Raw genomic sequence first — 15,863 nt, 5'->3', positions numbered from 1 at the left:
AGAGACACAGAAGAGCTTTCGCATCCCCTTGGCCAGACACCCTGCGGCCCTTGGAAGGCAAATACCTCCCCCCACGATCCCAGAAGCAGCGCAGCTTTCTTCAGGCAAACAGAGCAAAGCAAAACAAGTGCAAACGTTTGAACCGGACCCTTGCAGGCACTAGCGCACGCTGCCGCCCGCAGAGAGAGCAGGGAAACCCTGGGAGCTTTGTCTGAAGGTGGGAGAGGCGACGGACCCCGGCTCTGCTCACACCCCACAGCCGCGGGGAAAAGGAAGGGGAAGGAAGCAAGGTTGCTCGGTATAATTCGGGGCTTTCTTTTCTGTTTGTCTTTTCCCGCTTACAAAAGCTGGGGCTTTGCAGCTATTGTTGCTGTTCTACATAGCACCGGCCCCTCAGGAGTACAGGCCCACAATGACAAAAAAAACAGCACCACCAAATGACAGGAAGGAAAAGAATTAGCAGGGAAAGGAAAAGCAGCAGCAGGAACAAGCACTCATGCCCGAAATAAATGCGATGCCTGCTGCTAGGGGTGCAGGTAGTAAAGGTTACAGCACCTTCTCCTGGGGAGAAGTTGAGACTTTGGTGTGAAGTCCTGGCTTTTTGGCTTTATTGCTGCAGGCAGGCCTTGGCAGCATGGTTGCACGCAGGTGGGAGAGGAAGGCAGGCAATCAAACAGATCCTCAAGGGGCTAACAGGAACCCACCCCCCACACAGGGATATCAGAAGAGGAGTTTCTTTGAAATCCAAAGTTTCTTAGAAAACTAAGCTGAGGGGGAAAGCAGAGGCAGAGCTTCCTCCAGACACCTGGAAAGAGCCCGTCATCAGACGGGCAGACACTTGAAGTAGCAGCCTCAGCTGGGATTACCAGCTTACACTTCCAGGTTTTGAGGAAGACAAGCATTGAGACCAAGGGTTTGGCACCCTGGGTTTGTCTCACCCCCCTCTATCAGCTGTTCCCAAAGCCCCTGCTTTGCTCTGCCAAGGCAAATGTACAAAGGATTCAACAGGAAGCCTTCCCCGTGCTCGTGCTTCCGCTGCGTCAGCTCCCGCTGGACACTGCTGGACCAAGGGCAGCACACTTAAAAGCTCACAACTAGGCAAAACCAACCAGAAAACAACCGCCCCCCCCCAGGGGCAAACTGCCTCAAGTCTCCTACTGCTGCTTCCCAGCAAACATTTTAGTGTAGGAAAAACAGAGCCCATCCACTTCGCAGGCAGCGGCTGTAAGGATCCCACTGAATAGCCCCGAAGAGCCCGGAGGGAGGGAGCAGAGCATCCTACACAAACAACTGACTTTCTCTTGCTGCCTTACATCCCTGTCGCAGCGAAGGCACAAGCCTGGCACAGGCATCTCTGAGAAATCGTTTCGCTACCGCCGCCGGAGAACGCGTGGAGGTGAGTCTCTGGTGGGGATGCTTAAAGCAGCCGGGTCTTCACAGCAGAGATCGGAGGAGCACAGGTACCTCCCTGCCAGGTTACCAGGCCCACAGTTCAAATAAAGCAGCTACTGAGCTTCTGCTGGTTTGAGCAGCAGTTTCAACCCTTTTCAGCAGCTCACAGCTTAGATCACAGATGGGACCATTCCTTGTTAGTCCGACGACTTACAGCCGTCCCAGGGCAAGGGCTGCTGAAATACATAACCAGGGAGTTTTTGCCATTCCAACTCAAACATCTTTATTTCTGTGCTGTTAGCTTCACCCGTCCTCACAGAGGACAGAGTGCAGGAGGTAAGTGAACTTTTCCAGACAAGTTGTTGGGTTACATTTAGGGGCGACGAAGAAGAACCAAGGCCACGAGGAGCCACTCCCCTTATTTTTCAAAAGCCCACCATGAAACTCTGAGGAGTCTTTGATAAGCTGTTGCGACTTCAACTTTAAAACCAAGCATTAAACTTTTAGGACGAGAGGACTACTTGGTAGTTAGGAGTCCACAGGAGCCTTAAGAGACTTTTCCAACCACGTGTGGGGACCCAGAGAGGCTCCTCTGCCAGTCCACTCCCAGCAGCATTTGTACTCCTGCCCCAGAAACACAGACTCTGGGCTCAGTGGGGAATGGGAGGAAGGGCTGGGATTTAAAAAAAAAAAAAAACAAACAAAAAAAAAAAAAAACCCAAAACAAACTTGGAAGAGACTGACACAAAGGACATAAAAAGCAGGAGAAGCTATGAAAATATGTTGAGATGGTCAAGAAAAGTCACATCAAAATATATTTAAAAACCAGAAATTCCAATCTGCATGGAATTTAAGACGCCTTTCCCCACCTTTTTTTTTTTCCTGCTCAAGGAGTCTTTGTTGTTCCAGGACATGGAACATGATAGGCAGCACCAGTTATGTCCTGAAAAGGGTAGTATTTCCCCCAACTCGTCTGAGCATTTCCACCATTTACAAAGAACAAAACTGTATATACCTCAACAATTGCCCCACCCCCCCCTCTTTTCCACTCCACAGTGGGCAGGAGAAAAGACTGCAAACAAATCTGACTTTTCATTTTCAGTTAAGTCCAATTTTTCCACACATCAATATCCCTGCAATCCATTGTACACCTTCTGCACCGATCCTTGTTTCAGCAGCTGTTTGAGACCTGCAAGAGAAAGGAAAGCATTACTGCACAGCACAAACAGGAGGAGGACTCTGCATTTGTTGTTCCTGCTGCATTTGCAGGTCTGGCTCCTAGGCCCTCACAGCACCAGCTTTTCCAGGCTGAGCCCATGTATCTGAATAATGCAAACACTGGTACTCTAAAGAGCATCATTAAAATAAAATAAAAAAGGAAAAATCCCCCCCACCCAGTGGTGTGACAGCTTTGCTCCTGCTCCTTCAGCATTCTTACAGGACTTACAGAAACAGGACTGAGGTTAGTGATGCTGTAGCAGTGCTTTCATGCACTCTTGGGACCACACAAGGTTCGAGGGAGAAAGCCTCCTCTGCTACAAACTCAAAGCCCAGCTCACCACCTTCACAGCTCTGTAAGGGGGTAAAGCTGACACCCAGAGCTGCTTTGCTGTTGAAGCTGACAACAGTTTTGTCATCTTTAGTACAAATGCAACAACAAACTAGTTGCTGAGTATTTCCCGTGTCTAACTGATCTAGCTCATCTGCCCAGGCTCCCTCTACAGCCCAGAAGAAATCTGCTAGGGGCAAGTCCGGGAGGGCTCGAGTCCTTTCGGACTTTCCAGCTACAGAAACTCACACGAGTAACTAGAAAGCAAGAGTTTTCACACTGGTACGTGGTACCTGGGGACACTACTGGCCACTAGAAGTAGTCCCTGAAGGCAAGTAAGAGAAGCAAACTTGTTATCTGTGGGCTTAAGTATCCTACTGAAAGCCTGAAAATCTTAAGCTTTTTTTGAAACCTGCTGTTTCACAAAGGAGTCTAGATGACTTTTCAAATACCATCACCCCTCCCCTGAAAGCCCATTCATAAAACATTTCAAAGAACTGATTGCTCTGAGGTCCTGTCAGTATCAAATTCTTACCAGAGCAGGATAAGAGACAAGTGAGTCAGCCCTTAAAACCATAATAGCTCATCTACTGGGGTCAGCACGTTCAGGGAAAGACTGGCAGGTCTTCACTGCTTCTTAAAGGGCAAGTCCACACAAAACAGAGGAAGCACTGGCAAGAATGGATGTGTCACACTTTTTCCAGAGATAGTGGGCAGCAGGGACTCCCTCCCCTTTAAAAGTCAGCCTGGTCACACGCTGCCAGAACTCCCACTGCCCTGACCAGTGGGGCCCCTCAGGGCATGGCAGCATCTCTGCTCTGACCAGCACCACTGAGCCTGAGGAGCGGCTGTCAGGACCCAAAACAGAGAGGAAAACTCCCCATGCCACAGGTAACTTTCAAATAAAAAAAACAAAACAAACCAAACCCACAAAAATTAAGCTAGACTTCTGTAGTAATTCTGCTGTTGGATGTCCCCAAAACAGCATCAAGTCTTGCAACAAAGCAGACAAGCTTTGCACCCTCAACATGAGAGAAGACAGGATCGCAGCCCTGCCTCAGATCAGCTTGCTCTGCTGCTCCACTGAAGTCAGGGTGTCAGAGCGCGTACGTGTTTGTACAACAGGTCAGATTAGGCTGCCAATGCTGCCGTAGTTGTTAACTATCTGTAATTAAATCAACCAATTTACTCGTGCAGAAAACCCCCCCAACCTTTCAGGCATGCAAGTCATTCTCTTTTATCTGGATTGCGTGAAGAAGATGCCTCCCTGTAAACTCTGTCCTGCTGATCTAGCCTTAAATCATTCTGGATACAAATACCACTGTCCTTTAAAAGAGCAGCGATTTGATGCGCAAGGGTCACAGTAACTCTGTTAAAATACTGGAAAACTATCCTGGAAGTATTACCTGGAACTGAGATGGGTCTCTGCCAGGCAAGAACTACTCATGCTTCTTGCTTGCTGGCCAGAGAATCCTCAACTCTTCTACATTCAAAAACATCCTCAACAGCAGGGCAAAGCGAGCCCCGCGCTCCAGGAGCTGCTAATCATTAAGGATAGGTCATTCTCCAGGGGAGTGCCAGGCAAGTTCACTTCCCCCCGGCAGCCAAAGGAGGCTCAAAGCCATTTCCTGGCTGATGGGTAAGAGGATGTGCCTCCTGGACGTATAGTTCTTCGACAGGAAGGATATAGCAGGAGAAAGGTGTGCTCCAGTAACCCTGAAAAAAGTGGGATTAGTACCATTCCTGTACCTCGTTTCCTGCTAGCTAGCTCTAGGCAGCTGCCTGCTGCCCTGAAGGATACCCTCATTAGTGCACAGGATATTTCAACACATTGGATGTTCAGTCAGGAATCCTGATATTTGGGGCTACTGCACCTCAGGCATTTTTTACTAGGGCCAGCTTTGAGATTTTCCTGACACCACCAACAGATGACAGGTTACAACGCAACCTGCTGCTGTTCACTGAGCACTCCAGAGCTAAAGCACTGGATCCAAAGCTCCAAAACAGAGAGTAAACAAGTGTCAGTAGAGATAAACGAGAGATATGTCAAAGAGAAAGTCACCTCCAATAAATTCCCTGATGTCACACTGGCAGGAAAGCAAGCATGTTATTTCTCTGACTCTAAAGCTTAAATTGACCAGAGTGGTGCTCTCTGAGTCAGAGTATCTTCTGACCACCCCAGGAGCTGTACATATGGTTAGAAGATAAGAAACTAGGACCATCGCCAACAATAAGAAAAAAAAGGAATGTTTTGATTTCTGAAGCCTACAGTCTTCCTTTGAATGTGTACACTGAACTGCTGCCACACAACACGAACAGACCTATGCAGTGATTTAAGGAGTTTTATGAGGGGATGTTTGGAGATATTCGAGTACACAGAAATGCACCTGCCTGCCTACCCAGTCACCTTCCCCTGGGAAGCAGGGAATTGCTTTAGGAGGGAGTGAAGCACCCAAAGGCCCCACGCCCGCACACACTCATGGCCAGTACCATCACCAATCTGTTCCCAGGACATCCGTAAAGGTACGCAAGCAATTTTGACAAACAGGAAGGCTTCTGTCGCTGCTCCTTGCCCAGTCTCTTCTAAACTGCCAAGAGCAACAGCTGGAATAACCTCATGTCTGTTTGCGAGGTGCTGTCGCCTTACGAAGCTTAAAGGCAAGGCAGCAGAGCCTGGGATGAGACTTCACAAACCTCCTCAAACTTTGAAAACCTTCACTGCGCACCGCAGCCCTTGTCAGGCACAAACACTTGTGACAAGCAGGAAAGGACGGGGTCAAAATACAAACCAGGTGCAGCCAAAGCAGAGCCCTAACAGCCCAAACAGCTGCGGGGAGAGCCACAGGACAGCCAACCCTGGAGCTGCAGCTACCAACAGTGTGCTCAACACAGCAGGAAGAGCCATAGGGCTGAAAAAAGCCCACCCAGGGTTTGGCTTCCCTCTATAAACTTAAAGGGTGTAGGAAAGCCACTTATTTGCCTCATCCTACCAGGACAGCTGTCAGAATCAGCTCGGGCACCTTCAGAAGAAAAAAGTGTGATAGCCCTGGCCAGCAGGAAGAAGTTCTGGGAATGGGATTTTTCCTGAAGAGCTCTTACTGGTACGTGCCAGGAACTTCACTGCTCTGTAGCAGAGGATGGGGCCCTTGTTGCCCACTCTGATGTCCTGCGCAGAGCGGCAGAACCTACTGCAGAGGCTGCTGAAGCAAAGGGGAATTTCTGACTAGGAGTATTGTCTTTACCTTTGCTGTCAGTTTTAGGATTTCTACATGGATCCTCAAGTTTCCATTTGAGCACCGAAGCAGGTCTCTCATACGAAATATCTGCACTGCACCCTTCTTTCCTATATAGCCACAAAGCACTTAGGGAAGAAGATGTGGAAAGGAACAATCCCCTCCTGATGCTGCATGACACACTTTACCCTTGACAGTAGAGGGATTTTCACAGGTCTTGCCTCCAAGAAAGTAGAAGCAGGGGCTGGAAAACTGCTTGTGATCCCATTCCAGCAGAGCCAAAGCAGACAGAGGCTAAAGCCCGGTAAGTCTTTCAGCTCAGACAGATGGCCAGCTACAAAACAAAGCACCTGCAAACTTGCCAAGTGCTGCATCCCAGCAGTGGCACATCCCAACCTAATCTGGATCCCTACAACTGCAGCAGCCAAGCTCACTCGCTTCAAAGGGAAATCGAAGTTAATCACAGGGCATCAGCCAACTGTGTCATGTTCTAAAGGGGCAGAGGGAAAGGAGAGCCCCCTCCTGACCACTACAGGCTGCTGGGTCAGTTGTGCCAACTTCTTATCAGCTTTGGTGAGAGGTCTGTGCAGCCCACTGCTGTGGCGGCGCTTTAACACACGCACCTTCCCGCTGTTCAGCTGTCAGTTGCTCTTTGGGGAACTCCACGTCAAACGTTATTATTAGTGAGCCTTTGATATTATTGTTATCAAAATTTGGAAGACCTTCTCCTTTCTTCCACAGTTTGGCCCCGGGTTTTGTAATTTTATCCCGAGCAACGTGAACCTACAAACAAAAGAAATAATCAGAACATTACTAGTGTTCTGTGTGTGCACCCCAATACTCCAATGCCCTTTCCAACCCACTGAGAATTCTTCAAGTGATACTGATTCCTTAAGTCAGTGATATTCAGGAGGTCCAAGCAGTGTTAATGCCAGGACACATGCCAGAACTAACACCATCCATGACAGCACGTGCAGTAGCTGCTGTGACAGCCTGGAACTGAGACCCACACTGTGCACCCCTTGTACAGAGCCTGTTTTGGCTCCGTGGGAATTGGTCTGGAAGGCTCTAGCAGAGGGGAAACTGCATAGAGCCCCCAGCTGCACGGTCCCAGAGCAAGCCAAGCCTCAGCACAGGAGACCTGCAGTTAAACTTGGTTTACACGCAGCAAGAAGGCAAACCATTGCCTCACCTTGTGCCCATCCAAGTGAGCGATATCCATTTCAAAGCCTGTAAGTGCCTCGACCAGCGAGATTGTCACGTTTGTATACAAGTCATCTCCTCTTCTTTCAAAGACTGGGTGCCTGTGGAAATAAAGGACACTGGAATTTTTCTTCTCCCTCATAGGGGAAATAGGTCCTCTAGCTTCCTCCCCTCTATGTGTGAATTTGGAGAATTCACAAAGTGGAGAGGAAGTGAAGAATGAATGAAATTTAGCTTCATTTTCCTGTTTGAGGTATGTACTACTAAATAACCTTTCTATTTCTAGGGCAATGAGTGGTGAGGCGTGTCACGAAGTTGTGACTCATGCAACAGTTTTCTTAGTAGTGCTTTTCCTTACAATAGGAAGATAGAATATTTATGGAAAAAGGACCTATTTCATGTGATTCACACAGGAGCTAGTAAAGCATGCCAGAATTCAAGCCAAGCGAAATAAAAGTGGAATTATCACAGCATCTTAACAGTAGTGAGTCCAACTACTCTGGCATCATCAGGGTTGAACATCCTGCACAGCCCAGAGCAAGCCCTGGCTGCATCAACTCTGCTGAAGGGCAAGCTACATGCTAGCCAAGTGGGCAACACTGCCCAGAAAACTGCTTGCAAACTCCCTTTACTGTAATCAGGAAGAGTTGGTCTAACTAGGCCAGTTACTTACTTAAGAACTTTTATTCGGAAACGCAAATCACCTGGCTCCCCATCCACATGGGGCTCACCTGTGAAAAAGAAAGAAAAGCTCTGTTTAAAGGAGCTAGTTAGTAAAAGTTGAAGAAACAAGCACCATATGAAAGACAATTGATTTGCAGCTCACGTGTTACAGTATAAAACCAACAAGTTGATCTTCACATGACTAAAACCCTGCTTATTAAAGAGCTCATGACTTTCTGAGTATTGCCTCAATGAGCTCATAGCTCTCTGCTGTTCTGAAAGACTTGCCTGTGTGTTAACGATGTCCATTACTTGTTGAAAGATTTAATCTCCTTGGGAAGAGGGGATTCCCTCACATAATCAAGCCTGGAACAGATGCTTCTACTCAAAGGTTACCCAAAACATCAGATCTAGACCTTTTTGTGTCTGTGTGTGCCCCCAGTACAAGCAAAGGGAGTGGAACTCAGTGTTATCCAGACTTAGTAAATAGAATGTTCCTGGATTTCAGTAGCACGCAGAGGGACACAGCACCTCAAACCACATGCGCTGATCAGTTACCCAACCCGGGGTTTGAACACTGGTCACTGCCACAGAGACCAGCCCTGCATCACGCAAAAGGAGTCAGTGAAAGCTGAGGAGCAGGGCAGTGCCCATACACATACCTTCCCCGATGAAGGGATACTCCATGCCATCCCTCACACCTGGCTCTATCTCCACTTCTAGCGTCCGCTCCTCATTCACAAGCCTGCCAACGGGAAGAGCAAGCAAGCACTAAGTTTTCAACAATACATGCTAGCTCCTACTTATGTTACTGGGATAATGAGAACACCCACACATATTAACACATACTTTCTCATTGCCCACATCTAAAACTGCCTTTGTTGTGTGCTGATACTCATCTAGTAGAGAAAGCAAAGTTAAGCTCCTAAATACACAGTCAGCATCTGCATACGTGACTACAACACAGTTTTCCATGCCCAGCTGTTCCCAGCTGGAAACTGGGCTTCTCTGGCTTTGTTCAGATTTAGCTGGGGGACTTCCAGTGTAGTATGACTGATTGTTAAAGGAATAAGAGGCTGAAAGAGCAAATCGGGGAGCTCTGTATTTAATAGCATTGGCTGTCTCTACTGTAAAAATAAAGACTGGCTCCATGAAAAGGAGAAAATTGTGCCAAGTTTTTCAAAATTCCCCAGGTCTTACTGGTAGTACAAGCATTTCCCTCCATCTAGTGGTAGGCTTTGAATAAACACCCACAGAGCAGTAAAGAGCATGAAACTCACTTGACGTTTGGACATTCATCACAAACAACTTCTTGAGTCATTTGGAAACGTCCAGGACCCAGCTGGGTGGTCCTCATCTCCTGCCGGCAATTGCATTTCCGCTTGCCAGGTGCCTGTCTTGCCACTGGCTTGTTCCTGACAACCTGCATGGAAGAGGAAAAGCTTGATACCAACACACAGGCCAGCACTCCTGGGTCTCCACAAGGGTCTGGATTTCTCTAAGCAGCCTGAACGGAGCTTGTTTTTGTGTGCTGCTTCCGCAGCAGCTCCAAATGGTCACAGCAAAACATCCTGACAAGTTTTCACCTTGCACCTCTTGCTGATCACACATTAAATACCAGAGAAGCTCTCTGACACCACTATTACCACTTCCTTTCTTCTTCCTGCACACCTTTCTAAATAGAAAAGGTAACGCTAGGATGAAAACACCTCACGCTTTGGTTATGATAGCTTCTTTATCCCACACAATGGGCAAAATTATTTGGAGTTCCTCATTTATTCAGACACACCACACAAACTCAATTGATATGACTTCTAACATGTGGAAGAACAGGGATTGCCAGCACCAAAAATGTAGCTTGCTTGAAAAAAAAAAAAACTTAAAAGGCCACCAAAACATTTGCCAAGTATGAAGTATGTAATCCAGAAACTTGCAGTGACATGTTTGGTCATATAAAGAGGCTATGAAAAGTCTTCAACATGGTTTTGCAAGAATCACAAAATGAGTTTGAGGCTTATGAATAGGCCTTCAAATACCACTAAGTTCTAGAGAGAGACCACTTACATTTTTTCCAACTAGGTTGCTGCGATAAAAAAAAAAGCTACAGCTAGTCACCCACAGCCTGTAAAGAAGCTGTTATCACAAGAAGCATCCCTTTATAGAGAAATTGCCAGATGGCAAAGAAGAAATGTGTTGTTTCTTCAGTTAACTACCAGCAAATAGCATCACAACATCTTCCACTGTCACTGCCAGATATTGAGAAAAAGAGCATCTATTTTATTTCTATTCTTTGGGAGAAGATGATATTCTGAGCAGTGGCCAGGCCAGTCAGCTCAAACCTGAGAACACACCGGAGAGACCAACAGGACAGCAGTCAAACTTACTTCTACAAAGTTTCCTGAATACACTTCCTCCAGTGTAACCTCCAGGTCCACGATGATGTCGCTTCCTCGGGGAATGTTCCTGTCTTGTTGGCGAGGGTTACCTCCAAACATGAATCCAAAGTCCCCAAAGAAGCTGGAATGAAGCACATCAAATTAGTTCAGGAAGGAATTCTGATCAAATGAGGCTCTGATGAAGAGAGCCACCCAAGGCAACAGCAATGTGCTGCTTGGCAAATGCTTCCAGCCTCCTAGAGAACAGCTTGCTCACAGTACAAAAGCACCACAGTAAATCCAGATACCTCTTTTTGCTCCCCCAGGATGCAAACTAATGCCTTCAAACAAAGTGGGTGCTTTGGAAGAGTTTTCTGTATTAAAGAAAACAGGTTTTGAAGCAGGAGTTGAATGCTAACACCTCAAAATCTGACCACTAACTAAGGGAATTCCTCTCTGTACTGCACTGCTGCTCAGCTACCATCACCACAAGGTGCAAACTCTGAGTAGCCCTCCATCTCTGCCACTGCAAGTCAATGCCAGCAGGTTGGTTTTCAGTAATTTGAGGACAAGGGGGATGAGAAAAAGCTACCCAGCAAGCTTGTGTCTTTTTCCTCAAAACAGACCAGCAGATGGTGTGAGTTCTCATCCAGAAGGATGACATGAGACAAGCAACTTCAGGAACTGCTTTTGTAAATTTGTGCCTAGCAGAACCAAAGGAGCCTTAAACAAACAGAAAATTTGAGCAACGTGCAAGTGCCTTCAGATTTTAATGATCCAAATTCCACAGTTGCTCTGAAATGTAGTGTCAAGTCACTACAGCATTACTTCGCAAAAGAAAAGTGACCCCCAAAGCACACGCGTGATCCATGACAACTGGTTAAACAGCAGTCACACACCACGTAACACAAGAGAGTTTGTACGTGTTTAACGCAGCTGCAGCACCTTAACAAATCACCCACACTGGCAACACAGCTTGCCACGTGAGCAAGAGCTGCCCACGTGGGAAGACACCGTGGGTTCCTACTCACTGCTCTCGAAGTAAGGACTGATGCAAGACAGACAACTGAAAACAGCACATGGGATATCCACTGTAAACGTACTACTTCAAATTATCAACTGTCACTTCAGATCAGCACCTCTGGACTGGGTAAAAGACCTTAACATACAATTTACCCACGTCAAATGTGTGTATGAGCATCACAAGATCAGAGCAGCAACTGTAGAATAGCCTGAAGTGGCAAAGTCTCCTTACTGTGAGAAGATGTCTCCATGGGAGCTCTGGTGCCCATCCTTCAATCCCTCCTCGCCATATGCATCATACTGCTTCCTCTTCTCCTCATCCGACAGCACCTGGCAAAGGGAGGCAAGCAGACAAGACATTCACCCACAGCTGAGCTGAGTTATTTAAACAAGGCTCTGAGAAGCAAACCAGGACTCTTCACCAAGGGTCAAGCAGCAATGCTTTGCATTACAGAAACACTGGCTAGAACTTGTTTGCTGCCCCGGACTAGGGAAGTTAAATATTTATCAGTTAAATCCATAAAAAGTACAGTTAGTTTATTAAAACAGCTGAAGCAACACAGAAAATGCAAACAATACTGAGTTTATCTTAAGGATTAAAAAAAAAAATTAATCAGAAGGAATGATTCAAATCAGTTCCTACAAAGCAAGTCACACTGACCAAAAAAAAAAAAAAAAAAAAAAAAAAAAAAAATCACATAATGCCACCCATTTCTCAATTTGTTCCTTGAGCATGCAGAATATGTATTTCTCTGACTGCTATTTTGTAACAATTAGCAATGATGGCAAATTTGCCCACCAAGCCAAACATGTTAACTCTGGACCAGTTTGAATGCTGGCCATTCCTAAGGGCAGCAAAAGTTAGACGTAACTTCAGTACTGAGGCAGAACAACACATGCCAACACACACGACTTCCAAGACTGTAAAGCTTCAGTTTTATTTCCCAAGTATTGATCTTTGCTCTTTCCTCCCCCAGAGGCCCAGAAGTTTCTAGTCATACTTAGTGCTCCTTCTCTTTCTTCCCCCCTGCTGATCATATCTGGGAAGGTTAAAATTGCCAGGTTAGCTTTCACATGGTCAGAGAGAAATGGAAACAGGTGGAGAAGCTGGCTAAATGATGAAAACCAACCTGAAATTGCAACCAATGATAAATGCTAGCAACAAGGGAAAAAAAAACCTTAACAGTGACTTTACTAGCTTCATCTAGTAGGTAAGAGCTCAATTCTCCCTTTGTCATTTCAGATTTTGCATTAAGACTTATATTCCCTAAAACTAGGCTAAGTTTTCCATTTTGTGATCTGCTGGTGGCAGAACAAAATTCTTCTGGTAAAATACTGCACAGTACTGACAATTCCACAAGCAGGTAGTGTCATGGTATTGTCATGAAAGGAATGAAGAACAGAAAAATATTTGCCTTTCCCTTCACATTTTCTTTCTTTTTGCAGGCTGTAAGAGAACATGACTCCAAGAACACAATTTCGAGTTCCTGTTTGTTATGCTAGGTTGCCTCAAAAGCAAAGCACCAGCAGAGTATAAGCTTAGGAAAAAAAAACCTGTGGAAACTCCACCCCCAAACCATCCTCAGACTAATGACTGTACATAGAGAAGCCTCGGTTGGCTCACATGGGATCTGTCTGGGTTCTAACTGAAACAGCTGTGTTCAGACCACACAGCTGCAGGGTGGAAATCACTTAGGCTATGAAAATGAATGAGACAGCACAGTTTAATTATCCTACTTTCCCCACAATTTTTTGGAAGACTTTACTACCCATAGTCAGCTAGCCAAACCCTGAGTAGTGGTACTAATAACAGGCTGTTACTTTATGGCAACAAGCATCCTGGTTTAGGTTATAAGGGAAACATAATTCTAGCTCCCTCTAGAAACAAATTGACACCCTGCATCTCGTAGCTAATTTAGCAGAAGGATTTGCAATCTGAACATCTGCAATCTGTACTAGCTCAACAAAGAGAGAAAGACCTTGCAGGACATCAAAATGCTACTTCTTCCAAACCTGTTTTAAAAAAACCCACGTATGTCAAGACTGGATTTCAATATTCTGATGCATCTCGCTTCAGCAAGAGGCACACAAATGAAGGCTCTGAAGGGAGGTTTCATAGTTTATTATTCAGCAGCACCAAGGGAGCACGTTGCATTCTTATGGTCTGTGTCAGCACTAGACCTGCACACTACGTTGAACGAGGACACCGCTGTGCTTCAGTAAAACCCTGGTCAGGGGGAGGCAGACTCAGTCACTGCTCATGGAAGTTAATATTCAGCTACTTCTGCCACCACATCCCCTGCTGATTTGATTTTATAACCATTTTCTCCCCAATGTTTTTAAAAGAAAGAGTACTCTCAGGTGTTGCTATGGCAAAGACTTAAATAAATTGGGACTTGGGGAAGAGGAAGAGAAATGCTTCCTGTGTGTAAAGCACTGTCAAATGTGACAAGATCCCAACTCACAGAAACGACATCAAGCTCACAGCTTTGAAGTAAACCGTATGCATTGATCTTCAGATGCTGCAAATGACGGGTAACATACTTTTTTCCAGGAAAAAATTCTTTACGTTCACCAATTTCCTTGTGATAGTTCACCCGATTTATTTAAGAACAGTTAAGTCTGAAGTAAAAAGAGGTCCCAGCTCTGGTACAAAACTAAAGTTAATGCATTCCTCTTTGCTCAGAAAGAAAACACGTTCAAGCTGTTTCACTTCCTCATGTATTTGCATATCTGAAAAGCAGAGCAGCATCAGGGATGGAAGCTGAAGCCACGCTACAGCTGCGGGCTGAGCAGCACCAGTCTGCAGTGGGAACACAAACCCTCTCCTCCTGAGGCTTGCCTCCTCAAAGAGGACACAAACCTCCCATGCAAACAGCCCAGCAGTACAGGCAAGCTCCTGGTGGAACCGCTGCTGCAAATTCTTGCTGGTCAACACATTTTTCCTCAGGGGTCCTCTGCTCCCTGGGGGATGGCAGGAGCAGATGGAAACCAACAGTGACAGAAGGGAGAGCAAAAGGACAGAAAACGTGGAAGAAACAGCTCATACCACCCTGCCTAAATTGTGTTAATGTGTGTATGTAGCATGGCAGAGAAAGTAGGCTTTGACTTAGAACATTTGGCTAATAAAATAATCTGTATGTGATTTATGTAACGCACCGTGCTATTAGTGTCAAGTATTATTTGTACGCTACTATATTATAATGAAAACAACAGGAATCCTCATGCATGTGACCCACAAGTGTTTTTCCCAATGTAACAACTATTAAAAGGCAAGCTGAGCACCTTTTGTCTCCTCTCAGCTCAGACTCACTGACATCCAGGCCCTGTACAGGCACACACTTGTTCCTGCGTCAATACTTATAGATGATACAACTCTTTTCCTCAAAGAACTATTAATAAATGCCAAATAACTTTATCTCTCTGCCTTCGCTTCCTCCTCTTTAAGTGAGCTAAGGTCTTTTAGTGTCCTCTGACAGAAGGAGCTCTCTAGTCAGCCTGGCAGCGTCTCTCCTTTTGTTTTTTATTTGGTAGAATGTCTGAATTCCAATATAGTGGCAGGGGGGAGGACAGATGGCACCTGCACCTTAGAGAAGGGCATTTACAATCTCTAGCAGCCCTCCTCTCCCATTGCCCTCAATGTTGTAGGAGGAAACCTCATGAGACTGCTCCTTGGCCAAGCTCACCTTCACGCTCCCAGAATTTTTTTATTTTTACCACGAGCCCCGTCCACCCTGAGAAGCGCCAGGAGGACTCGAGGTTCTCCGAGTTCCTTACAACCGGGTGTGGAACTTCCCCTCCCCTCTCCTTCCCCCACGGCCACCCCAGGCCTCGCTACACCATCTCCCTCCACCCCACACCCACGGAGAAGCGCGGGGCCGGGGGAAACCCGCGGCCCCCCCTCACCTCATAGGCAGCCCCCAGGTCCTGGAACTTCTCTTGTGCCCGAGGGTCGTCGGGGTTCCTGTCGGGGTGGAGCTGCAGCGCCAGTTTCCGGTAGGCCTTTTTGATGTCCTTGATGGAGGCGCCGCGGGACACCCCGAGGATTTTGTAGAAATCCCTCCTGCCCGGGGAAGAGAGAGGGGAGGTGAGCGGGGAGCGGCGGAGCAGGCCCGGCGCTGAGGGGAAAGTGGGGGGGGGGTGTGTGAGGGATGCGTGTCCCAGGCCCGGCGCGGCGCGCTCACCCGGCGGCGGCCTCCCCGCAGAGGCAGAGCAGCAGCAGGCAGAGGCGGCCGAGCCACCCGGGGGCCATGGCGGGGCGGGACGGAGGGAGCGGCGCTCTCCGGGGGGATCCGCAGCGCCGCAGCCGCCCGCCCCGGCCCGGCCACCATTAGACGTGAAGCGGAGCTCCGGCTGAAACGGCCTTTAGCCCCGCCCCGCCCCGCGCGCGGCCAATGGCAGCGCAGCGCGGCGGCGCGCCCAGCC

At 47.2% G+C, this 15,863-nt stretch overlaps 1 protein-coding gene across 1 annotated transcript; it reads right to left on the bottom strand.

Annotated features, from left to right (window-relative positions):
• Positions 1-1,649: 1,649 nt before the first annotated feature.
• On the bottom strand, positions 1,650-15,818 carry DNAJB11 (DnaJ heat shock protein family (Hsp40) member B11). Its single transcript, XM_032992627.2, has 10 exons — positions 15,623-15,818; positions 15,345-15,501; positions 11,671-11,768; positions 10,425-10,557; positions 9,321-9,463; positions 8,703-8,785; positions 8,051-8,108; positions 7,367-7,478; positions 6,798-6,957; positions 1,650-2,581 (listed from the first exon to the last, which is right to left on the bottom strand). Exons 1-10 carry the CDS (start codon positions 15,688-15,690, stop codon positions 2,517-2,519), a joined length of 1,077 nt encoding a protein of 358 aa, XP_032848518.2. The 5' UTR covers positions 15,691-15,818; the 3' UTR covers positions 1,650-2,516.
• Between the last annotated feature and the right edge of the window lie 45 nt (positions 15,819-15,863).

The sequence above is a fragment of the Tyto alba genome, unplaced genomic scaffold (genome assembly GCF_018691265.1).
Source record: "Tyto alba isolate M040663 unplaced genomic scaffold, T.alba_DEE_v4.0 Super-Scaffold_10, whole genome shotgun sequence".
Taxonomy (NCBI): Eukaryota; Metazoa; Chordata; class Aves; order Strigiformes; family Tytonidae; genus Tyto; species Tyto alba.
Note: the sequence above shows the minus strand (reverse complement) of the source record. Positions and strands in the feature narration are given on the sequence as shown.